Source organism: Pteropus medius, unplaced genomic scaffold (assembly GCF_902729225.1).
Source record: "Pteropus medius unplaced genomic scaffold, Ma_sr-lr_union100, whole genome shotgun sequence".
NCBI classification, from domain to species: Eukaryota; Metazoa; Chordata; class Mammalia; order Chiroptera; family Pteropodidae; genus Pteropus; species Pteropus medius.
This window is the reverse complement of record NW_024349799.1, coordinates 5,336,898-5,362,515: the sequence shown is the minus strand read 5'-3', so window position 1 is coordinate 5,362,515 and position 25,618 is coordinate 5,336,898. Positions and strand designations below refer to the sequence as shown.

At 34.4% G+C, this 25,618-nt stretch overlaps 1 protein-coding gene across 2 annotated transcripts in view; it reads right to left on the bottom strand.

Annotated features, from left to right (window-relative positions):
• CLTC (clathrin heavy chain) overlaps positions 1 to 25,618 on the bottom strand; it is a 63,112-nt gene that overhangs the window by 13,872 nt on the left and 23,622 nt on the right. For both annotated transcript variants that reach the window (XM_039885795.1, XM_039885796.1), the window contains exons 4-18: positions 25,238 to 25,399; positions 22,946 to 23,059; positions 22,346 to 22,519; positions 18,831 to 19,028; positions 16,977 to 17,177; positions 14,760 to 14,912; positions 13,034 to 13,156; positions 12,236 to 12,373; positions 11,824 to 11,988; positions 11,489 to 11,669; positions 9,968 to 10,131; positions 5,448 to 5,573; positions 4,763 to 4,905; positions 2,762 to 2,996; positions 610 to 732 (exon numbers count right to left, since the gene is read on the bottom strand). In XM_039885795.1, the coding sequence (XP_039741729.1) occupies positions 610 to 732; positions 2,762 to 2,996; positions 4,763 to 4,905; positions 5,448 to 5,573; positions 9,968 to 10,131; positions 11,489 to 11,669; positions 11,824 to 11,988; positions 12,236 to 12,373; positions 13,034 to 13,156; positions 14,760 to 14,912; positions 16,977 to 17,177; positions 18,831 to 19,028; positions 22,346 to 22,519; positions 22,946 to 23,059; positions 25,238 to 25,399 (2,400 nt within the window). The remainder of the gene's footprint in view (positions 1 to 609; positions 733 to 2,761; positions 2,997 to 4,762; positions 4,906 to 5,447; positions 5,574 to 9,967; positions 10,132 to 11,488; positions 11,670 to 11,823; positions 11,989 to 12,235; positions 12,374 to 13,033; positions 13,157 to 14,759; positions 14,913 to 16,976; positions 17,178 to 18,830; positions 19,029 to 22,345; positions 22,520 to 22,945; positions 23,060 to 25,237; positions 25,400 to 25,618) is intronic.

Below are 25,618 nucleotides of genomic sequence, written 5' to 3'. Positions count from 1 at the left end.
CCTAGAAGAGGAACGAAAAATTAATAGCATTTATTTTCTTCCACATTTATAAAACTACAAGAAGAATTTAAGAACAATTATAACCACCTTCAATTTTTAGGGTTTTAAAAATGTTTTCAATGTAATATAGTTATAAGCACACATCTCTTTTCACAGTTCTATATTTACTAAGGAGATTTAACATATACCCCCCCTTGGTCTTGTGTATTTTCTCTGATCAATTCTTATCTTCGGCTAACTTACCATTGTCCTGAATGTTTCCAATCAATTCAGTCACTTCTATGATCAATTCTTATCTTTGGCTAACTTATCATTGTCCTGAATGTTTACAATCAATTCTTACTCATTTTATTGAATTTTTAACTTGATGTTTTCCTTTTAACTATGATTGAGAGAGTTTTATGCAATTAAAAAATCTCTTTAGGGATGTATTTTATTTCTGTTAACATTTATGACATATTTTTATAATTATTATTTTTTAAATTTTCTACCTTTTACTGCCTTCTCTCAGTTAAATATGATCCATTTCAGTATATTTGGGTATACAACGAGGAAAAGGTTTTATTTATATGTAAAAAGATAAGCCTTAAACATATTTGCCAATTTTACCTGGTCAATTAGCGGTCTCCTGTAAGGATTGCTTTCCAGCAGCACACTACCCCACAATTCTGGATCCTTTCGGCGTACCAGATAGCGGGAAAGACTTTTGAAGAGGGAATTCTCATTGCAAACCTAAATGAGATATTAAAGATTAATTTCAAGGTGAGAAGTGAAGACTTTTTATAACTAACTTTACTTTTAAAGGTTATTTCCTATCATTTAAACCGTGTTTGTTGTTAGACAAGGGGGAAAAATCCACTATTTTTACATATAATCTTGATAGGTCACAACCAAGTTTTTATTAAAATTCAATTGACAGAAAAAAACATAGTTATTAATTTCTAGAGTCTTTCAAAAACCACCCTGATGTTGGATCTATATTTGGACTTCATATTCTACTCTATTGGTCTGCCTAATCATGCACCAGTACTACATGTTTTCATTATGGAGGCTTTGCAATGTGCTTTACTATCGGTTAGGACTAGCCTACCTTCAAAGCTTCCTTTACAGTGTTTTATTAGCTATTCTTGTGTTTATTTTCCCATGTGTACATGCATACATATGCTCATGTGCATATGAATGGATGTATGTACACAGATGCACATATTTTTGACTACTGAAAGATCCAAGAAGGAAATAGACCTAATAACCCAGATGTGAGTTTTTACTGACATTCCCCACTAAAAGGGATCAGAATTCCCTGGAAAAATGGAGGATTCCAGGTCTGGGAGGGTGTAAGGCCATGGTGTAACTTGTTATGCCAAAAAATCAGAAAGTGCTCAAAGAATGATGAGACCACGACACACAGCCCCGGAGGCAGTCTGAAGGGGTTCTTTCAGCCCAAACTGGGACAATTTGAGCATCAAAACAACAGAGTGAATAAAACAGTAATTCATGAGTGCATGAATACGTGAGTGCTGAATAATCAATATGGAGAAAGGGCTAGATTTGGAAAACTCATTCTGCAACTAACACATTAAGAATGGTTTAAGAAGAATCAACAGATTCTAAATTTGTAGGGGAGGGGAGATACAGAGACAGAATATTTGCATGATTTTAAGTGTCTCCTTGCTGACTACTATCTGCAAGAGGAAATACAATAATTATACAATAAAGAAATTGATAAAAAGTAGCTCCACAAATCAGGGGCAAAAGGATGTCAGGTGCTTCTGCATATAATGGCATGAGAAAGACAAAATATCACTGAAACAATATTCTGGATGGAAATGTATAATCTAAATCTAATCAGAAGGAACTTAGAGACTCTAATTCAAAATGAAGAACATCCTCTTTTTAACAGGAGACTTTGTACTTATATGAAATATACAGAATAGGTAAATCCAGAGAGACGGAAGGGGCTACAACCTGTCAGGGGATAGAAGGAGGGAGGAATGTGGGGCAACTGCTTAATGAGTACCTGGCTTCATTATGTGATGATGAAAACTTCAAACTAGATGGATGTGGTGGTTACACAATACAGTGAATGTACTGCCACTGAAATTGTTCACTTTCAAATGGTTAATGTTATGCTATATGAATTTCACTGCGATAAAAAAAAAAAGTTCCAAACAGAAAAAAGACTATTTTTATAATGATGTCAGTATCAAAACAAAGAAAGGCTGAAGAACTGTTTCATGTTAAAAGAGAATAAAGAGATATGACAACTGTATACAATATGCAATCCTTGAATAGAGGGGAAAATTGCTATGAGACATTATGCAGTCAACTGACAAAATTAGAATAAAATAAATTTTAAGAAGTTTTCTGTTAGTGTCAAATTGAAGTTGGTATCTATAACGTGGTCATGAAAGAGAATATTCTTATTCTTAGGAAATACACAGTGAAGAGGTACAAAGCCAGGATGTATGCAACTTTTCGTATGTTTAAAAAATGTATGCATGGTGTGTATGTGTGAGAGCGTATGATAACACAAGTGATAAAATTAGTGGGGTTAAAATGTTAATAGGTGAATATAGACTTGATCTACTGTTCTGGCCACTTTAAATTCACAATAAAAATTTTTTAAAAGCATGTGTCTTCTAAAAATGTTCTATATTAACTAAAATCACTCTGAAATTCGCAAAATTCACTAATCTAACATTATGTAACAGAGTTTTTAAAATGCAGCCTCCTCTCTATACCTTCAGCTAGCGGTACTCACATTAATAAGTTCCAGATCGCACTGGCCACGTTCATAAGCAACACAGGCCAGATGTGGATCTCTCTTCTCACAATACTTTCCAACAACACGACTGTCATAATAAGGATTTTCACGAAGAAATCTCTCTGGGTTGTTATTACTGTCTATGTAGATTTTGGCTAATGCATTGTGGGTAGCAGGCTCCTCACAGCCCTCATGAATTCTGGCTTCTAGCCAAGGTAGAAGCAGTTTCAATCTAGTAAAAAAAATAAACGAGAAAACAAACAAAAAACAAAAACATGCACACATATACTGTATGATAAATAACAAACTCTTGACATGCTGACTACTAAGTACTTTTTGGTCTATAATGTGCTTCCCCATACATTATTTTGAATTCTCAACAATCCTACTGCAAACTGGGAAATTAAGACTCAGAGATGGTTAAATGATATGCCCAAAATTACACAGAAAGTATATAAGATTATCTTTATAACCCTCCCAGACCTATCGCTACATATCTAGATCAGATCTAAGAGATTACAGATTCATAGACTGTTCTTTACACTGAACGAAATATCTAGACTTTAGATAAATTTTGTTTGGGAGTAGGCTGGAGAGAAAATAGGCCAGATTATCTGAGGTTCCTTTCTATTTTAATAGTTAACATACAATGTTACTTACAGCCAAAGGAGGCAGTACTCTAAATGCACACTGGAACTAGGAACAAAATCGGGTAGCTTTAGAAGCTCTGGGTTTAATAATTCTAGCAGTCATATGATCAATCTATCAAGGGTCATGATTTCACTAAGCTATAGTTTGTGTTTCAATGGTCCTGATAACCAACACTTTTTTTTACCATGGTTTAAATATCAAAAGCACCCAGAGAAAGAGCAGTAGGGCATTATTTTGGCCATCAAATTCATATAGTTATTATGAACACGTTCCCATTAGGGTAAAGACAGTTAACTTTTTTTATTAATAAAGGCAAAAATCAAGCTCTTATAAACATGTGCAACCCAAGCAGACGTTCCATGTTAAGTGAACAAAGAAAGGCATATCTAGTGACTTAGATGTGAATCTAATTTATCACAATATAATTTGTCACTTACTGACCAAATTGTCTAACTGTAACTACCTGGCTCTTTGCTTGGAATATACAACAAACAAGATTGTTTTCAGCCACCAGACTTAACAAGACTCAACTGAAACTTCTCTAAATGTTAAATTGTTATGATCCACAATCACTTCAAACTAGGCTCAAACTTTTAAAATCAGTATTGTATCTCCATTGTCCTTAAATGTAGAATTTCTCCATGTTTGAAACATTCAAATACAAATTTTATGACTATAAAATATACCAGCTCAGGTTAAAATTAAACCCCATAAGCATTCTTGATATCTTTTCACAGCTAGAATAGTTTCCCACTGTTATACCAACCCACAAACCTCATTAATTACATCAACATTTTCTAAACACTAGTTCATCAAAATGTCTCAGCTAAAACAAGACTTCATTGTATAAGTATTAGAAGCACTTACATTATTATATTCTCTTCTACTGAAAATTCATAATTCATATTATCATATTAAGGTTCAAATAAAAAAATCAATTTAACACAGGGTTCCACAGGGAACTCTTTTCTCTCATTATGCTTGAGAATAATTTATCAATCAGTTATTAAATATAGGGGTATCATACCTAATAGGAGGCTTTTATATAGTTTACATTGAAAAAATACACAGTCGACCCATTAGCTTAATTACACATATGCAAAAAAAAGTGATCACCAGGTTAACAGATTTTCTATATGACAGCTGTAATGGTCCAGAAAACAATTTTTTTTCTAGTATTATAACGAGCTTATCACTTCTAAATTAGGTATTTCCAGAGATTATGGTCCATTTATTCCTCAGTCGTCTTTAGGCAACTGACAGGTTAAGGTTATATTTTCATCCATTGCTATGCTTAGAGAGACTACTAATTTATCCCAGTTATGAAGGTTAAAAATGGTACTACACCTGTTTCTTTTTTCAACCTCAGCAACAAGCTCATCAGTAGAGAATTGACCTCTTACAACAAGAATCAAGTTTTTAATGACATCTTCAGAACAATCAACATCAAGCAATCCTCCAATAACCACTGGAAGTCGACTTGGATTCACCTAAGGTTAAAAAAAATAGAAGAATGTCATTATTGTATTAATAAGCAAAATAAAAAAGAGTTTAAAAAAAAAAATATCTCCATCTTTCAAGCTCAGTCTCAGCATTGCTCCAAAGGATAAGTTAAGTCCAAAGAAGCTAAAGTCACAGAATGATTATGGAAGGCTGTTTAATAAAAAGGTCTCCATTACAGCAAAACTGTCTTTTATTTCTGGAGATGGAAGGTACAGTTTTTACTATCTATATTTAAGATGGTTTTTAAAACTGTGCTTTGGAGTCTATATGGCGTCTACATGGATACCTCAGGGGCTATCAATTAAGAAGGGTACAGGCCACCCAACTTTTCCAACTATAGCAGTTCTGTTCTGTTTTACGTACTTGGCATGCATGCAAAAGTTTAATCAAAGAAAGGATTCTGGTGGAAAACAATGTTGAAAGCCACTGTAGTATTGGTCACAGAGTTTCAAAAGGATGAAGATTTATAGATGTGAGAAGTAAAATCTACAATAAGGTTTAATTTATAAGTTATCTATATATTACTTACCTTCTGTACATATATCTCTATATACTTTTGAAGATTATTTCTATATAAGTAAAGCACCAAATCATGGACAAAGTCGAATCGATCACACACAATGATGAGTGGTAACTGATCTGTGAGCTTTGCTTCCTGAAAAGAGGACAAAAGGAAACCTTCATTTTCTCCTTCTGTGAGGTATCAAATCTACGTAAAACATGAGAATCTGTTTTACACTGGTGGGAGAGGCTCGCATTAACTTGGCTCTTCTCTTAAGGGAAGAAATGTCCCAATTGCTGAAGAGTGCCCATCCCAGTTTCAGGAAATTTTTACTAATTAATATTTTGATTCACAGCAAAATACCAGGTCCTTCCCGCACAAACCCTTTACGAGAAAAAGTAACAAATTAATATTTGTGAGCCCTTAGTGGCACTCAGGATATAAAATCAACACATAGAGACTTTCATTAATAGTAATACTTCAATTGAACTGAGTGGATTTAAGACCAACAGTCACATTGTCAAAATGACGGCATAAATGACTTACATTTGTTTCAAACTAAAGACTTATTTTTTATCCCTCCCCAATTCCAATCTCTATGGCCAGCCACTAACATTCTATTACAATAAAGCCTACAAGGAGCAGCATGATGGTGACAGCCATGAATTAAATACACCACATGCTGCTATATTAAGAAAAAGGTTAAGAAAAAGAATGTACTTTAAGACGTCTTTAAATTGCCAATTACTTTTACCATTACAAACACCAAACTACAATCCTACTTTATAGACTGACAGAGATGTTACAGACAGAGGTAAGACCTGTACTGGGCATTTACCTGATACATGTCCTGTTACATTCCACAGACATAAGGTACAGCACAAAAAACAACAATTTCCATCAGGAATTCATTTATACACAATGAAACATTCCTCAATAAATGATTCCTCTATGATAATCTACTAAGGAAAACGAACTAAGCAGAATAGGATTTTCCCCAATGACAGCCACTAGGAACATTATTTGCAAGGTTAGAATAAAATGGTACCTAAGCCTAGTGCGTAACAGTCACCCAATTATAAATAATTCAAAGGTTAGTCCATGAGGTGTTCAGAGAATGCCAAACTAAATATGGGAGTCATGAGAAATTCTGAATAAAAAATCAAAACGGCTGTAAATCTGAAGTGAAGTCCAGCTGCAGATTTTTCACGTTAAGGAAAGTCTATAGCAAGTATTATTTAGCAGCATGGAAACTCTGTACTAAACAGCTGCTACAGTCATTACTAGAAAGAATATTTGATCTACCTATGCAAAAGATAAGCCAAGTTTTTTCTTCAAAATAAACATCAGAAAGTTAGTGGATCAACACACTAATCTCTGTTATCCTATTTAATATACAAATAAAATATTACGTACTTTATTTTATCATTCAGAGGGAGAACACACACTTGCAAGCAATCTAATATTACTTAAGTATTCTATTCTCAAGAATGGGTATTTAAATTTCTGTTGGCAAAAACACTATATTGTATTCCGAAAGAAAATTTAAGAGCGAAAACAGACAAAAACTGGGATACTTTCTTGATTGCTTAAATTTGCATGATTTCATACGTGTGAGTAATGCTATTAATATTTTAAATTATTTACTAAAAGGTTACTCTCTAGCTATTATGGTTAAAGGTTTTAAGATCAAAATTGAAATTTATATAAACATATTCAGAGATCTTCATAAAGTTATTAATTTAATTAATATTTACTGAGTACCTATGTATCAGACATTGTTCTTATGTACTGGAAATACAGTGAGGAACAAAGTACGCATTACCTCGAGACTTACATTGTAACGGGAAGAGAGAAAGTCACAGTGTTAAGTATTATTAAAAAAAAAAAAAGGGCAGGATATGGGGGAGGTAATGATGGAATAAGGATAGGTTTTATTTTAGATAAAGTAATCTGAGACATTTTCTCATGGCATTTGATCAGAAATCTAAAAGAACGTAAGGATGCAGACAGATCATGAAGGTCTAAGAAGAAAATGAAAAAGGGCCCAAGCAAATGCCCTGGGGCAGGACAGGATTTGGGGAGTTACAGGAATGCAAGCAGGCCAGTGTGACTGAAGAAAAATCAGGAAAGAATAAAATGACAGAAAATCAGATTAAAGGTAGCAATAAGCAGATTATTGAGTCTGAAGAACAGTTTCGTGCTTCCTACATAAAGCTATAGCTTCACAAAGATAGAACATGAGCCAAATTATGCTACTGACACCATTTCATACTACTCACAGGTTACTTTAAAGGAGAAATAATATTCTAGCAATCTCTGTATTCCTAGTGGCTAGCATATAATTAGCACTTGAACATTCAAGATCAGACAGAAGTATTTTTCTTATTATCATAGGGTTTACATACAACACCAGTCAATTATCATACAACTAGTACCACCAAAATGAAGTTTATTAATAGTGATGATACACAGCATTACTGCTATCATACTACAGGTCAGTAAGGGAAGTGAGTAAATGGTCTAATATGTTCATTCTCACTACTGGGGTGAAAGGCTGGATACAATAGTAGCTTCTTCGTATTGAGCTCCTAACTCAGATTATTTAAAGATTAGACACCAGATTTATTTCTAACTCAGATTGGAATTAAAATTCCTTCAAGGAGTCAGGAATAACTTGAAACCAAAAAGAAACAAAACTTGCCTGATAGAGTTCACATGTAGGCTGACTCTACCTTATTTCCAAGGCCCACCAACACAGCTCATTAACAACAGTTGTCACTCGAATACCTATGGCACACAGGTACTTGATAACACTGCTTGTGGTTGTTGAAATGGAGGCTGAGGCACATTAGTTAATTTGCTTGAGGTAACAGGTAGACATATACTGCATGAACAAACAACTAATAACAGAAAGAAATGGAATTTGAACCAGGTCTGACTGGTCCAAAAGCCCATAATTCAGATCCACTGCCCGCCCTACTCCATCAGGTTTGCACTCAATTCACAAGTATGGAGGGAGAATCCTCATCTAATTTTATCTCATGGGCTAAGCAACCTAAGGCTCCACCATCGTAAAATCCAGGGGTCTTATTCTGAAGGAAAATAATGAAATGAATTTAATCCTGCTTTACATATATACCAAAATACAAATATTAAAACCCAATGCTAAAGAAATTGCAACTAAAGCATAAAAGTTGAGAGCTTAATAAAAACAAAAAAATCAGTTTAAGAACCTATTAAGTGTTTTTTAAAAAAGGAAACAGTACTGATACTCAAAGCAGGAACTAAACTGGTGTTAGGGGTACACTAGTCAAGCATAAAGCATCAATTTTTCTAATTTGGAGAGTTTTTTGACACCAGAAAGTCTTGGGTTCAAACACATTATACTAGCCAGGCCTCTCAGAATATTTGTAATGGCCAGGACAATATAAAGCTGTACTTTTGGGGAAAGTTTATCTTTTAATCTAAAATACAAAGCAACTTACGCACTCTGACTACCTCATAACACTGAAACCCCTAAAGGTTTAGCTATTTAATCTAAAGCCCAGGTAGTGTCTTCAAAATAACGATCAGCTATTATTACAACTACAGATTACCTAAAAATGATAACAGTGTAGAATAGGGAAAGCCTGTTTTTTCTACTGAATTATATAATAAACATTTTGGTTTTAGTTTCAATTTAAAATTCTTCCAGAAGACAAAAAAAAAAAAATGTTTAAGAACTTTATATTCAGTCTCTAGAATAATTTCCTATATATAATATAAATGTAAAATATATATTTGGGTGATAAAACTGTATGTTCTATAGTTTTCATGATTTTTATATACAACTGCCAACTTTAAAGTTTTCTTCTCCTCACAAAGTAACTAGCAGGTATGAGAATAAAGCTAAAATTAAACATTAAACAAAATTAACTGCCCTTAGGATATTTTAAAGAGCTAAAAATCTTTCAACCATTACCTTTTACTCCAGCACAGGCAATTCTTACTTCTCTATAACTAAATTAATCTCATAAAGCTGAGAGTTTTTTCATTTGATCTTACTTACCTTCAATTAATTAATTATACATGATTAATATTTAGTTTTTAGAGTCAGGCTAATTTAATGACAGAGATAAACCTATGTCCTTTAGAAAACAGAACCCTTTGCATACAACAGAGGCTACTTAAAATGACATTGAGGACAAGCTGATCTTAATATTCAAAAGGAGCCTAAATGATATTCTAAAATGACACTGAGGCTAAAAACACTTTTCAAATTTTTTCTCCAAAATTTAAAGTGAAAGAAAGAAAATTTCTTTGAGATACTGCTATTTTTTTTTCCTTCTTTTAAACAGATGGTCATTCTGAAGTATTACTCACTAATTTCCTTCCCTATTTCAGAGCAAACCACAGAATATTAAATTTGGAAGAAATAGTTCAGCACACAATTTGAGAATGCTAAGAATTCACATTTAGGGGAAAAGTTTTTTAAGCTAAGCAAACTCTTGCAGAAGTGCTGGCCTTCAGCCTGACCAGAAGACACATCACTCGAAATCACCTACCTTGAGAAAATTCTTGACTCGCTCGGGGTCGTAGCAGTTGCTTTCTCTGCAGATTCTTTCTACTTCTTTGATCTGCCCAGTCTTGCAAGCTGCCTGAATATATTTAAAGTGCACATCCGGGTCCTGACTAAAGTTAACAATGGATCCCAGAAAATAAAAGAGACCTTAAAGGAACAAATAATTGAAAGTAGGTACAGGTGCACTTTTCAGAATGACAGAAATGAACAATATTTAAGCAATTAAAAAACACTGTTATGTCAATTATACCTCAAATGAAAAAAGAGTTATACTGAGTACTCCCAAATAAAAACTAGTTACTCAAAAAGCTCAATAAGAATACTAATTAATCCAGTAATCAGTTCAATAAATGGATTTGAACTTTACTCTCTATAAAACAGAAAATTCAATCTAGTACTTTTTAGTAGTTGAGAAATAAGAGGCAGCTATTTAATACCAAAGCTAATTATTTCACCATATTCCATATGAGAAATTTTAAATGAAGTCCCTTATAGCAGTTGTTTTTCCATATATAGTTAATGGGAAATGTACAAAAGTAGTTTGAAAAAAGAGTTTAACGCAGTGCTGTCCAATAGAACTTTCTACAATGATAAAAATGTTCTATATCCACATGTGGTTATCAAGCACTTGAAATGTGGCTAGTGTAACTGAAGAACTAAATTTTAATTGTATTCAATTTTAATTATTTTAAATTTACATTCTTCTTGTGGCTATGGCTACTGTACTGAATAGCATAAATTTAGTGCATTGTTAAAATAACATACAGAAACTAAGAACATTAAGAAAATTAGTAGAAATCTTGTTCCTTCTATCTAAAGCAATACTACAAAAAGAGAGAAGAATAAGTAATTGAGGACCAGAAGTTTAGCTACTGAACCTAAGAGTCAACCAACAGTGATTACGTTAGTACTCAGTATAGCAGTGGTTCTCAACTCCGGGTGATTTTATTCCCAGGAGACATCTGGCAATGTCTGGAAACATGTTTTGTAGTTACAGCTGGTGGCGCTGATGCCACTGGCATCTAGTGGGTAGAAGCAAGGGATGCTGCTAAACATCCTGCATACACACAACCCCACCACCACCAAGAAAATTATCCATCCTAAAATGTCTGTAATGTTGAGGCTGAGAAAACCTGCTGTATAGTGTGACAAGTCACAAAATGTCCTTGGTTAAAAACACCTGCCATTATAAGAGTCAGACAACATAAGCATGAAATTTTATTATACTTGATCACTAGTATTTTCATCTTATATGATTATGACAAAGCTACTAAACATATTTACATCTTAAAATTCTGCCTTTATTTCACCTATAAAATATTCAAGCAGTCTTGTTCACTGCACATCCCTAGACTCTGACATAAAAGATGCCTGACAACATTTATTGCATAATATTTAAACTGCCCCATAAAATTAAACTAGTAGAAAAAATTTCCAATAGCCTATCATACTACCATCTCTCTTGTCTATCTTAATTAAAAACAATTCAGAAACTCCTAATTACCTTCAAAACTCTTGAAAGATTCAAAAAGTTCAATCAGAGACTGCGTTGACAGTTGTTCGTGATACTTAGAAGCCACCTGAACACAGATCTGCAGATTCTGACGAATATTGGCAGACAGCATGGCCCTGAGGCATTCTAGGGAGTCTTCTACTGATAAGGACCCAAAGTAATTCACTAACCACTAGAGAACAAAATTAAGATATAAGCAAATAAATAAATGAAATAACACCAAACCTAATGGTGGTATAAAATTACTCATTCAGTATCACAAACACATTTTCAGTGTATCAATTAATCATAACTAACACCATCTATTAGATAAGAAATTGGAATACCTCGGGGTTAAGAAGATGGGTGTGAACAACTGCACGCTTTATATCATATAAGTCAGTGAAGTGTTCTAATGCACGCTGCAGTAGGCCAGCCTTTTCACACAGTTGAGCAATATGAGCCCGGTCATAATGCGTGAACATCTGATTCCCTAGAATAGCATCTGCAACCTATAAAAATCACACACAGGATGAGTTTATTTTATCAGCCCATTTATATCAGTAATTCTATATCTAGATTACATATTAAGATTCAACAGTGAATTGATAAAGGAGAAGACGTACAAAGGAATGTTAGCTAAATTTTCTTCAATGAAGAATAGCTATCTCGGCAGCTTCGAATAACTTAATCTAAGAAGCTCTGAGTAAATACTAAAACAGTTTTGGAAACATGCCTCAAAAGCATGAAAATACATACTTGAGGTGCATGCATAAGGTTCATCTCAAGCAACCGTGTCTGTAAGGGACCTTCGGATGGGCGATTATTCTTCAAGGCATCGAGCAAGAAGGCAGTACACTGTTGAATTAGATTATACTCCATAAAGACATCCACAATCTGCAAAAAAAGATTTAAAAGATATTGCTTTAAGTTGTTTAAAAATCACTAAATGACACTGTTGATAATAGGTAAGTAAAAGGAAATTAAACATTATCTTTTTTATATATTAAAAAAAAGCCAGACCAAATCCCAGATTTAAAAAATATTATCTGGACAACATAACTTCATAATTTAAGAATAAATTTTTGTCTTCTGGAGTTATCTTTACTTCTGGTAAAAACAACTACAATATATTTCAAGATATATATAATAGCAGAATATAATCAAACCTATAGATTTAAATTTTTGATAAACTATTTAAAATATGCAAATTCATAAATATGGAGTCTTTGACTCCCACTTCCATATGTATCACTTCCCTCTCTCCTCACCCAGTGGCAGCAATTGTCCTTTGAGTTTTATTATTTCCACATATTTCTCATATTTTTAATAATACACATCTCTAAAGATGGAGTTCTTTTCATACATTTTAAAACTGTATATAGATGGTATCTTACTGTCCATTCTTCTGCAACTTGCTTTTTTGTCTATGTATAGACACAGCTCTAGTATTTACAAACAGAAAGGCTAACCCATTCTTCTCCAAGTTGTTTAAACACAGATCCCTCCATTCTCTATTTAAATCAACTTCTACAGAATACATTTTAATGTCTTTACCTGTGTGATATCAGCAAGAGGTTCTTCATCCTGAACTAACATTTGAGCAAACTGCTGTCCCTGATCTGGACTGATACGCATGACATTTCTCAGCAGAAAGATCCAGTCTGGAGTATATCCAACCTAAAAAAAGACAAAACTTTAAACCCTGCCGCAAAGTTTTCATTTTTATATCATTTAAATGCTTTGTTTTGTTTTTTCTAGAATAGAATCTTACTAATATAGAACTATTGGTGAAAATACAAATTCAGTTTTAACTTAAGATGCTTAATTTGACCTCAGTTTATATGAGGCAAATAGATACCTTGGAGATATCTGAATAGCCATAAATTTTTATAATTGGCTTATTCATTTTTGATGAATGACTATTTCAAAAAGTTTGCTCTAACAGATTAAAATAAGTATGCTCCTGCCATCTTAAATTCTGATAAGCTATGTAAGAGTAACAGTCTCCTTTTCTGAATAATTCTATATGTGAGAACTAAAATAGGGTTTTTATACTTTTCCAAGTAATTCAAATTTAAGGAAATACACTTTTTTTTATAAAATCAATTTATTCCAGTTATATTTTATTGGAGCCGTCATGTAATTTAAATGCCACTAAATTATAGTTTGGTAAGCAGAATAGGAAATATCGTTCTAGAAAAAACAATTCCATTTTTGTTAACAGGACAATTCAAAAATTACAATTTCTATCAGTGATACAAAGAAAGGCGAAAAGAAACATACTCCATAACAGGACAGGTTCACTGCAGGGACCAGGCTTATCCACTGCTGGTGGCATTGATCATGAATAGTCTCACTCAGAAAACACTTTGAGCAAATGGGGTAGAAGTGACAAACATACTGATATGTTCAGCTGTCTCCTGTCTGAACCCATAAATTTTGTGAAACAATTAATGAATTGTATCATTTTAACTCTGGTTGTTATTTACAATATGTATTTGCTTTGAATAAGCCATTGTCATAGAATTGTACTGAGCGTTATGTTTTAATTTTTAACTACAGTCATTCTAGGTAGAACATAATCTGTTGGGAGATTTGAAATGAGGAAGTAGCTGAAATAGCCTCTGTTAGAGAGTTAATTCTTTCAGATATCCAAAAGAAGAGAAACTTTGGTTAGTTTCAGAATGTAAAAGGGGGAATCTTTTTTTCCCCCAGCTTTACTGAAATATAATAGACAATTAGTTGCTCTTACTTCCATTGTACAATTCAGTGAGGTTTTTTTTTTCAATTATAGTTGGCATATCAGTTTCAGTTGTACAGCATAGTGATCAGAGATCCACATAACTCACAAAGTGATCACCCCACTAAATCTAGTACCTCTGTTCTCCCTTACATATTACACTAACCATGTTCCCCATACTACACTCTCCATCTCCATGTCTTATTCTGCAACTATTCATTTGTACTTCTTAAATCCTTTGCCTTTTTTCACCATCCCTCCCAAGCACCCCCATCTAGTAGTCCTCAAAATATTCTGTTTTTTTCTGCTTTTGCTGTTATTTTATTCTTTAGATTCCACATGTACGTGAAATCATGAAATATTTGTCTTTCTCTATCTAACCTATTTCTTTCAATGCAATACCTTCTAGGTCTCTCAAGGCAATATCTTTTTCCATCCCCTATGGAAATTCACTATTAAAGTCACTTAGAGCTTCTATAGGCTAATTTCTCGTTAATGTTTTAATAAATTTATGTTGAGGATTTATTTTCTTGAACTCACTTTTTTAGCATATAAAACAATCTTCTGGACTTGACCTGTTTCTGCAAAGCACTGAATGACTTTATTTGGTACATTAGCCCTTAGGTACACACTAAGTGCCAATGTAGGGTCCACAGATTTCACAAGGTCACCAAGTTCTTCAGAACATTCCAGCTGTCCAAAGAAAAAAAGAGATTGTTTAGTATTCCATGAATTGTTTTATAAATGAACAGTTGACAATACTTCCACTGTAAATAATATGATAAGCACTTAGTTAATTGTCCCAGAATATATCATAAGTATTCAGGGATTGTGGTTAGTAAAGACTCTTGATCATATAGTCACAGTAATGTCTCAGTAAAATTCTCCACACAATCCACTTAAGGATAAAAAGCCCACCAAAATTTCACATTTAATAGATATTACCAATACTTGGTTAGAAATTAAGTACTTAAAAAGCGGAATGTTATACTTCTAACTATTAAAAATACTCAGGTATCAGACCCACATGGCCCCAGTTTTTCAAAATAATGTAACTTTGAATGTAATATTACCAAATGAAAATTTGATATTAAGGAACCAGATGAAGCTTACCATAAAGACCATTATTAAAAGTAAGGTATAATCTGTATGTCTGAAGTATCTAAACTCCATTATCTTCTTGACTTTTGGATTTGTAAAGCAGGACAATGATTCCAAAAGATCAGATAAAAATTTTAAAATTTTTAGGTGGTATATAAGCAGATTTCCTCCTCTGTACTATTCAACCTTTCTCAGTCAGCTGCCCAATCTGTAAAGCAGCTTCCCTAAAAGGGTTTGCTTTACATACTAGAGTTGGTTTTCTACTTTTAGTGGTTATGTCAGAGAATAGCCCTTAACTTTGATATTCAATACTGAGAGGTAAGAAGTTCTATTAGAGTATATGTTTCTTAACTGAAAATGCTAACTAATGAAGAGTTGATGAGTATCTCTTTTATTACAAATGGATGCCATATGACCATTCATGAAAAAAGGTAATGATATCCAAAAAAGTTTCACACCATTATATAGGTCAACTCAGATAATCTTGGAGGTTCCAATCCTCCCTTATCTTAAACAATTAGGACAGATCTCAAATATTCGCTAGTGTGGCTAGTAACTATTCTTCAGCATAGGCTCCTATCTAAGCATCCAACTCTGAAGTATTAGTCTCCAGTATACAAGATTGCCAGAAGCTGGGTCAAGAAACAAGGACTCAGAATTAGTAATGTAAAAACATTACCAATATTCAGTAAACCTGAAAGGTCTAATAACATTAACAGTTATTCACTATTCAGAGTGTGTCATATGGGACCACATCAGTTCTTGAAATGGCGTTAAGACATGAAACTTCAATACTGCCACTTTTATGATGGTATAAAAGGAATAGCACTGGTGGATTGTTCCAACTTGTTAGCTGCCTTACAAATAAGCAATGTTTTCTATAATATGCTCTAGAAAACACAGTACCATTAAATGCTCTATATAAAAAGAAATTAGTTAAGTACTCAATGAATATAAAAGGCATAGAGAAATCCTACAGTAAAGAAAGCTGGTTAACAAGTTTTTAAAGGATCATATTTAAATAAATTTCAAGAAACTGAGTTAAATATTTTCCCATGTAATGCCAATCAGCATACTGTGAAATCATTCTGGGAATCTGTATCACTGCTAATTAGACAGCCCTGCTGTCTTATTAACATATCTATGATCCAACATTTTACATAACATGTTTCCCTTGCACACCCAAACATGGTTACTATCAGCAAATACCACAATTTTGATACTTGGCAAATTCTACAAGAAAAGATATATTTGCATAGTTGAAACTACTGTGCGTATCTATCTTATCAAGTGTGGGATGTGGGAGATAGAAATATATTCTTATGTCCAAATGAGTGTTACATGTTGACAAATATGAATGCATACTGAATTAAGTGTCTCACACTAAGCTTTTCCTAAATCAAAGGATAGCAATTTGCTTCCATGTTAGTAGTTTTAACCACCAAGCAAGAATCCTTGACAAAGATCTTATCTTGACATGTTATAAAATTAAGTTTTAAAGGGAATTAAGTTTATGTATCTCATGCAATTTCTGCTTATTCTATTCCTACAAGCAGTAAATAATAGAGATGTTTTGGTGCAGCCTAGATGTTTTTCACTTGCTAACATGGTATTTAGTGCAATCAAAGCAAAAGTATGGTAACAAAAGTTACATACCTTATCTTCTTTTAACCATTTCTCCAAAAGCTGTTTCCGCCCTTGCTGAAGTACAGGCCTACACAGTTCTAAGGATTCATATTTGTTTAGCTGGCCTTGGTCCAAAAGGATTCCAAAATACTGAAGTAGAGGAGAAGTTTGACCTGGCTGGGCTGGAACACTCTGGAACCGACGAATAGTGTCTGGAGTACGAAGGATTCCCTTTAAGAAAGAGAAATGATACAGACTCCTTTAAGGTGACCCAACATCACACTAATAACTCCATGATTTTTAGGTAATCTTAAAAGCACGATTTCATCTACTAACACTAAATTTCAAATCTTCACTATAATGAATAGTAAAAAGGTTCAGTCAACATGTCACTTCTGTGGTTCAATGTAATTCAGAATCAAAAATATACAAATCTAATTACATTGCCAGTGTGTGAGAAAATAAGTATACAGTTGTTACAGCTAGCTTTTAGTCCAGGTTCGCATTAAGTGCAAATTTCATGATATAATACTGGTGAGAATGTGAGCTATTCATTCAGTCCAACATAACACAAAAGAGATGAGAATAAACTCAGCTCAATTTCAGACAACTCTTCCTACCATAAACTGAACAGGAACTGTTTATTATTCAACTTTTGGAAATAAAATCAGTACTATCAGGCAGTGTGCTCTGTGGTCCCATGGATCTGTCTCTTGCTTCAACAGTGTTTGGACGGAACAGATCCATGGATACTCTTTCTTCCAGCCTCCAACCATCCTTCAACCACTTTTCCAGGTGTAAACTTTGGAACCATCTTCTCAGCCACCCTCTGCCTCAGAGACCAGCCAACATCTTCTTTGAGCTTAGCTCCTTATTCCTGATCAACCATGAGCTCCAAGATTTGTCAGAACTGTTCCACAGAGGTAGAAGCTGCTATGAACTGCCTGATTAACCTGCATCTGTGGGCCTCCTACACTTAACTTCTCTTTTGGGCTTCTATTTTGACTGCAAAGATGTGGCTCTGAAGGGGATGGGCCACTTTTTCCATGAATTGGCTGAGAAGTGGAGGGCACAGAGAGTCTCTTAAAGACGTAAAGCCAGCACAGTGGCCATGCCCTCTCCAGGATGCACAGAAGCTGTCCCAGGGTTAGTGGGATAAAACAATGGACACCATGGAAGCTGCCGTGGTCCTAGAGAAGAACCTGAACCAGGCTCTACTGGATCTGCATGCTCTGGATTCTGATCACACAGAACCCCATTTCTGTGACTTCCTGAAGAGCCACTTCCTAGATGAGGTGAAACTCATCAAGAAGAAGGGCAACCACCTGACTAACCTCTGAAGGCTGACTGGCCCCTGGTGGGGCTGAGTATCTCTTCAAAAGGTTCGCCCTTGAGCACGACGAGGAGCCTCTGGAGCCCAGTGGCCTCTGAGGGGCCCCGCTGGCATCCCCCTGGTGTCAGGGCTTCTGCCTGTGCCTCTCCTTGCAGCTACTAGGCAGCTTTTTAACCACCCTGGAGCCCTCTCCCAAGCTGTGAACCAAATGGAAACAAAGCTTTTGCAGGAAAAAAAAAAAATGGCAGCTATCATTAAGGTCAAACAGTATTACAACTAACTAAACATTATTACATCTATGTAAATCCTAGCTTGTTAAATCTACATATGCTTCTAACATTCTGGATTTTAAACAACTAATCAAATCTAGAGCACAGAAAAGTAATTAACGAAATCCAGAGACACTGACAAGTAACTCATATGCTACTACAGGAAAGTGTTAACCTCAAGATTAGTTTCTCTGTGGAGAGCTGGTTCCACTTCTAACAGTATTAAAAATAGAGCATATTAACATTAATTGAATCATGGCAACTTCTTTCATAACTACTTACCTTTGGTGCATTAGCAGCCACTTTTGCTGCCTCTGAGTAATTTCCCTGGGCAAAGAGAGCATTAAATTTCCGAGCAAAGAGTTCTTCAGCACCAGCTAAGTTGTTACGTACAGCCATTCTCAGAGCCAGATCAGGATTTTGTAGGACGTTGGTGATATAAGGAATTATGTTTTCTTCTTCCACACACACTGATAGAACCTGCAATTTAAAGATAAATGAAGAGCTGCAATGTGTTCATTTGGAGATCAATGATACCAAACCTGTTTAGAACCAATTACCACTGAGTCACAAAGTACTAAAATTGTGACAGATGCTTTCATGTTGCCGTAAAAAAGTAAAAAGAGGCCAGAAGAGAGAAAACTAAGGGGTGCTAAGCCAGTTGGGGGTTCCTGAAATATGGCCATTCTCCCTATTTCATACTGCTCAAATTAATTGCTTTGCTATCATCCATTCACTTTCAATGTGGTTAACACCAAAGATTAAGGTGCCTAGTTAACTGAGCTCTGAAAGACAATTCCATATGATTTATAGATTCTTAGGTAACACAATCCTGACAATGACTAGAAAATGACTATAAAGAAACTATGAAATAAACAAATTTTAGGGATTACCTGGAAGAAGTTTAAGGTATATATATTCCTTTTAACCCTAGGGTGTTTTTTTTCCCCCCACAAGTATTTTCCAGTAATTTTCTTTAATTACATTTACATTCCTATAGGCCACATTATACTCAGCACTTAATATAATGCAAGGTATACAGTAGGTGCTTACTAAAGTGGCATCAGTAAAAAGCAATTTCTAATTGCTTATATTTGAAGTACAGTTACCACCCTCAGTCCTCCTAAAAAGTCACTGCCACAAAATGCTGCCCTACTTGCCTAAAAGCCGAAATACTGTTAATTGCCATAGAGAAAGGGAGCCCTTCACTACACATCCATTCTTCTCTCCAGCAGCAGAGCTGGTTAGACACCCCAGCTTGTGAACTACTTCTATTACCTTCAACAACAGTATTCCTCCTACTATTATAATTTCTTGCTTGTTTCTCAGTCACTATTTCACATTAAAAAGGGGGTGGAGGGTACTTATCTTTGTTTAATTGTACTGTTAGCATTGGGCAGTGTTTAGCACAAAGTAAATGCTTAATATTTATTAAATAAATGAAAATGGGAAATTTCTGTCCCAAGAGCAACAAGAGTCAAATACAATTTGAGAACTCAATAACCAAACAAATAGGTAAAAGTCAATCCTGTCTGTTCTATTATTCCTTTTGAGGAAAATGAAGAAATTAGAACCTCTAAAATTTTCATTTCTACAGGTCTAACTCCTCTCCTCAAAGCTTACTTAGACCATCTGGTATCTGCAATGTGTCATTCTACTCCATATTAAGACATGCCTTTTAAAGGAAGGAAGTGATTACTTTCTTTATAGTCATTTGCATTCCTGACCTCCACCTTTAATTTAATGGTTACCTCCTAAAAAAAAATAAATAAATAAGGAAAATGAACAAATCCAGTTTCAACTATTCATTCTGAAACTTCCTACTAATCACTACCTTAGTCTTCCCCAAATGTCAAATCCACAGTTTCATCTTTATCTTACTTTTAGACTTGTTCTAACCCTTGCAGGACATTTGGTCCCGTCTAAAACATCCACAAAAACATTTGGTTCATGATAAAAGGTCCTTGAAATTTGTTCTTAAATGTCCATGAGCTTATTTGTTCCATGCCAAATGGTCCTGTCAAAACTATCCAGGCTCAGAAAATGTCCCCGAGTACAAAAAGCCCATAATGCTTTTTACGTTTTTGGTTTATAGGATTAATACATAAAAATATTATGTTTTATTGGTCTAATAATTGTGTTGTAGCTGTATACCCAATAATAACCCTTCTTGCGCCTTGGTTAGCCTAGCTGGTATTGGCACATTTCAAGAACTAAATATCCAAGACCTCTGGGCATGGACCAAATGTCTCAGTACATGTTTAGGAAAGGACCAGATGTTGGTTAATTGTTCTAATAGATTTCCAGCAACCAGTATTTAAGATCTACAGGGTACAAAGAAGGTTCATTCCAGTATCTTCTAAAGTACTCGGGTCTACCAAGTTAAGCTAGATATTGGCAATGACATCTTCATCACTTTTGATTTTTCAACCAATAGAAACTACACACTCATTCCTTCAGGGTATATGTCCAGCTATACTTGGCTTTGATCAGAAGTGTAGAGAAAAGTCCTAAGGCCTCAGGTTACTGTAAACACCCATCTCCTTACTCAAAGCAGCTGGCACAGAAAATTGTAGGGAATGGAAGGGAGAACAGTAAATTCTCAGAATCAGAGTTATGATTATCAAATATATTGGCAAAATCATTCAAGTTACTTTAGTTTAAACATTATCTTAAAAACATCAGCTAAGTAGTGAAAATAAAAGGTCTCTGGCTTATCAACTTCATGATTATTAAATTATCACTGACCTAGTTCACCAAAAGGCCAATTCATTCTTGATTTTTCCAAGACACATGCAAGTGAATAAATGAAAGCTACTTAATTTTTAAAGTCACTTTTGTGCCAGACATTGACTGGTGTGGAAACACAAACAAAGAAAAGCCCCTTTCCTAAAGAACAGCGACTGAAGCAGTTTTCAGCAAGCAATGTAATTCATTGTGGTAAGTGCTGTGAGACGGGCTAAGTTGTAAGGGAATAAAGATAAAGCAGCTGACCAGGTGTGGAGCTGAGGCAGGGGATGAGCAGGTAAGGAAAGACTCCCTTTCTCTAGAGAATTTGCCTCTTCACATACAGCCCATTTTCTGGAACTTAAGAGAACAAAGCAGAAAAAAAACAACTACTACTCCCTTTGCTTACTACTTGGGAAAAGTATTAATTTGGCGGAAAACTAGTAAAAGTCAAGACAAATAACAGTACTATTTTTGAAGTTTTAACCATTTTTTGGAAAAGATACCTCCAGGTGGAATATTCCAATTACACTAAAACACTAAGAAAACACTGAAAAAGAATCACTTGTTAATGATGTGAAGAGGTTTGTCAATCATGACCAATTCACAACAGCTAATATTTTCCCAGTCTAACTCGATAACTTGCCACATACCCCACAATAGCTACTATAACACATCACCTTCCAATATTAAATATTTAGTAACAAAGAATTAGAAAATATGCAGGAAAAATTCCTTTCATTGTAGTTGATAGTCCGTCTTAGAGGTCATAGGAAGAATACTCCTATAAAAAGTATACAGTCCGTCAAATGTGTCCCTAATAGTTTCTTTGCATAAAGTCACTTCTTTTGAAAACAGACACATAACACAATCTTAGGTGGCCATATGCCAAATAGTCTCTCTCTCTCTGAGACAAGATCAAAGAGAGATTTTGCTTCTGTATCATATGCTTCTGTTTTTTCAGGTGTACATTATTTTCTGACATCCAAAGTTACCATTTACTTAAAAGAAAAAGCTAACAGTAATAAGTGTTATTTTATTGCTTAATTTAAGTTTCAAGGTTTTCTTACTTGTCCTTTTCTATTTACTCCAATTATTCCAGCTGTGGCTTCATGAGGTGCAGTAACAAAGATTGTTTCTCCACTGATTCTGTTCATGTAGATACAGGTACCAGTCTCAAGATCATAGAGATGGATATAACCATACTTAGTAATCAAGAATACTACATCATGCTTTTCACTGATCTGTATAAAGAAAATCAACACTTCAGTAAAATAATGAACCTATAAACAAAATTTAATCCAAATCCATTTTAGTGATGATGAAATTTTACAACTGTGACAAGAAGTTTACATGAAAAATTTTAAGCTAATATTTGTTTATGGTTTCTTCATTTTTACAGCACATTTAAATATGGCATATCCCAAGCTCTTACATAAAACATAATATGAATAAAGTGTATAAAAGAGAAAACATAATTTTGAACAATTCAAGATAACCCAGTTTATATATTATTACTTTATAGAGTTTCACCAAAAAACTTTATTTTTAAATAAAAGATATTCTTTTAAGCACCACTTAAATTATATTGACTATGAGTAATAATAGTTTTTGGATTAATTTTGTTAAGAGGAGAGATTTCAAAAGTCCCTTCGTTTTGCCTAAAATACCTGCATTGCAACAGGAAAGTCATTTTGTGCTTCTGGAGGGAAGAAAACATCCACTGCCTTCTTTGGAAAAGGCTGGTTCCCTGAAGGTGGTGTACCAACTTCGATGATGTGTAACTGTTCAAAAGACAATAAAACTTAAATAAACCTAGATATTTTAGCAGTTTGATCATAGCAGCTTTATTTGTAGCTTCAAACTGGAAACAACCAAAACATCCTACAACAGGTGACTATTAAACTATGGTACAACCATACTACGGAATACTCCTCAGTAATAAAAGGAACTCTCATGGACATTATGCTGAGCGTGCGGGGGGAGGGGGGCAATCTCAAAAGGTCACATACTATATGATTCTATTTATATAGCATTCTGGAAGTGGCAAAATTATAGAAATGAAAAGCTATTTAGTGGTTGTGAGGGGTTAAGAGATGATAGGAGAGTGGGTGTGACTATAAGGGGAGTAGCATGAGGGAAATCCTTGTGGTGATGAAATAGTATATATCGCGAATCTACTCATTATGTATCTCGAATATACTCGTGATAAAATAACAGAATTATGTAATTGTACCAATGCTATTTTTTGTTTGTTTGTTTACTATATATAAAGCTATGTAAGATGTAACCATTGAGGGAAACTAGGTAAAAGATATAGGGGATCTCTCTGTACTGTCTTGCAGCTTCCTATGAATGCATTATTATTTCAAGGTAAAAACTTTAAAATCAGCTGAATAGCTGAAACAATCACACCACAATCTACCTTAAGTTAAGGGCACAGAATGGTAACACATAACCCACAAAAGTGCTTTCTTGTGGTTTTCAATTATAATTTAGCATTTCCAAATAGAAATCTAACTTGTCTTTTCTGCCTGTACATCTACTCTAACACAGATGGGAAGTATGCATCTTCTAAGATGAGCCATGAGAATCTTTTGGTTTAAAATGTCTGATGCTACACATTAGCCAGGCAAGTGAAAGTAAATAATGTCAATGAAAGAATATTATATATTTTACTTAGTCATGTCAGGAATGGACTCAAAAAATAATTCCATTTCCAAGATAATATCATATGAAAGTTACAGGCTCTCATCCTAAATCACAATGACTAGCCATATTGAAAATATTATGTCTTCGAAAGCATGGTAGACTACAAAAGCTACAGCACAATGAATCAAATAGGCTAAAGAACTATAAACATGTTTTTGGATACTATAAAAATGATATTGAAGTTTTTTTCCAGTAGGACTTTTCAAAAAATGTCTCAGCCTTTTTGTCTTAAGGTTAATACCTAATATCTAAAACCTATGATGTCTTTTTGTTTACATTACTCCAATTCAGTACTAAAGATCAGTGTTTTCTACCCTTGTCATATTGAGAGGCTGGTAGGATTGTTCTTTGGTTCAGAGATTCTTACTTGGAAAGTTTAGGCAGAAAACTCTCTGTGCCTATGTTCTCTCCCTGCTGAAAGGGTATAGATTATCATATTTTAAGCAATTGCTATCTTAATATTTTCAACTAGTTACTACTGAAAAATATTAAGATTTTAGAGGTTCTACTCTGGCAGTGAGAAGAGCAGTCAAACTGAGTTTCCAGAGGCAGCAGTGCTGTGTCATCCAGCGCTGCAGTCACAGCAGCAGTGAAGTTCTCAAGGTTCTGTGGCAGGGCTTTTGCCTGGGGCCCTGGCCACTGCTCATTCTCCCTTATTTCTCTGCATCTTCCCAAGCTTGCTTCTAAATATTCCTAGCTATTGTAAACTATCCATTATCCTTTCAGTAAATTTTCTATGCTCTAATCAACCAGACTTTGTTTCTACTGTCTGCAACTAAGAGCCCTAACATACAAAGTACTTCAATTGTCCAGGTTATTCCAACGTAGAGCCAGGGCTGAGATGCTCTGACTTAAAGCAATGTTACTCAAATTGTAGGTCACATTCTATCTAGTCACCTAAGGTATTTAAAATGCAGATTATGAGCTCCACTTACTGAATCAGACTCCCTAAATGTGAGGCACACGAATGCACACTTTAGCAACCCTAATCATTCTTATGCACAATGAAGTTGAAAAACATAGAATTAGGACCTGTGGTAAAGGCAAGCAAAATAAAGTCTTACTATAAACAGCTGAATAAAAAAGTTGTCAATATTATTCATTTTAGACAAGTGTCACTAGAAGCAGAATTCAGTCACCATAAATCCTAATGTTAAAAACAAGTTAACAAGAAAAAACGATTTTAAAATTAGATGACGTTATTAACAGCAAAACAAATTCTCATTAAAATTTCCAAAGCCAAAACTTACCTTCCCTCCAGCTTGACCCCGTACTGCAAAACAAAATAACGTTGATTCTTCTGCATTTCCTTCCATCTTAAACTGTGCGAAGCTAGCCGCATGTCCTTCAATGGGCTGAGACACTTTCCTATCTACAGAATATAACTGCATAGCTCCCACCACACGATTTTGCTACAAAAGATAAAAGAGAATAAAATTTGGGGACTCAATGAGCCAATAACTCCCAGATTCAACTAGTGAAATAATTAGCATTGCTAACATCTTAAGCAAAATTTACAATTTTTTGTTATTTAGTCTCTCGCCGTAGATTTGATATCTTTTAACTTAAAAATTAACTCCAAACATTATCTTATTAAAGTTTAACATGAATGTTTAAAATGTGCTTCATAC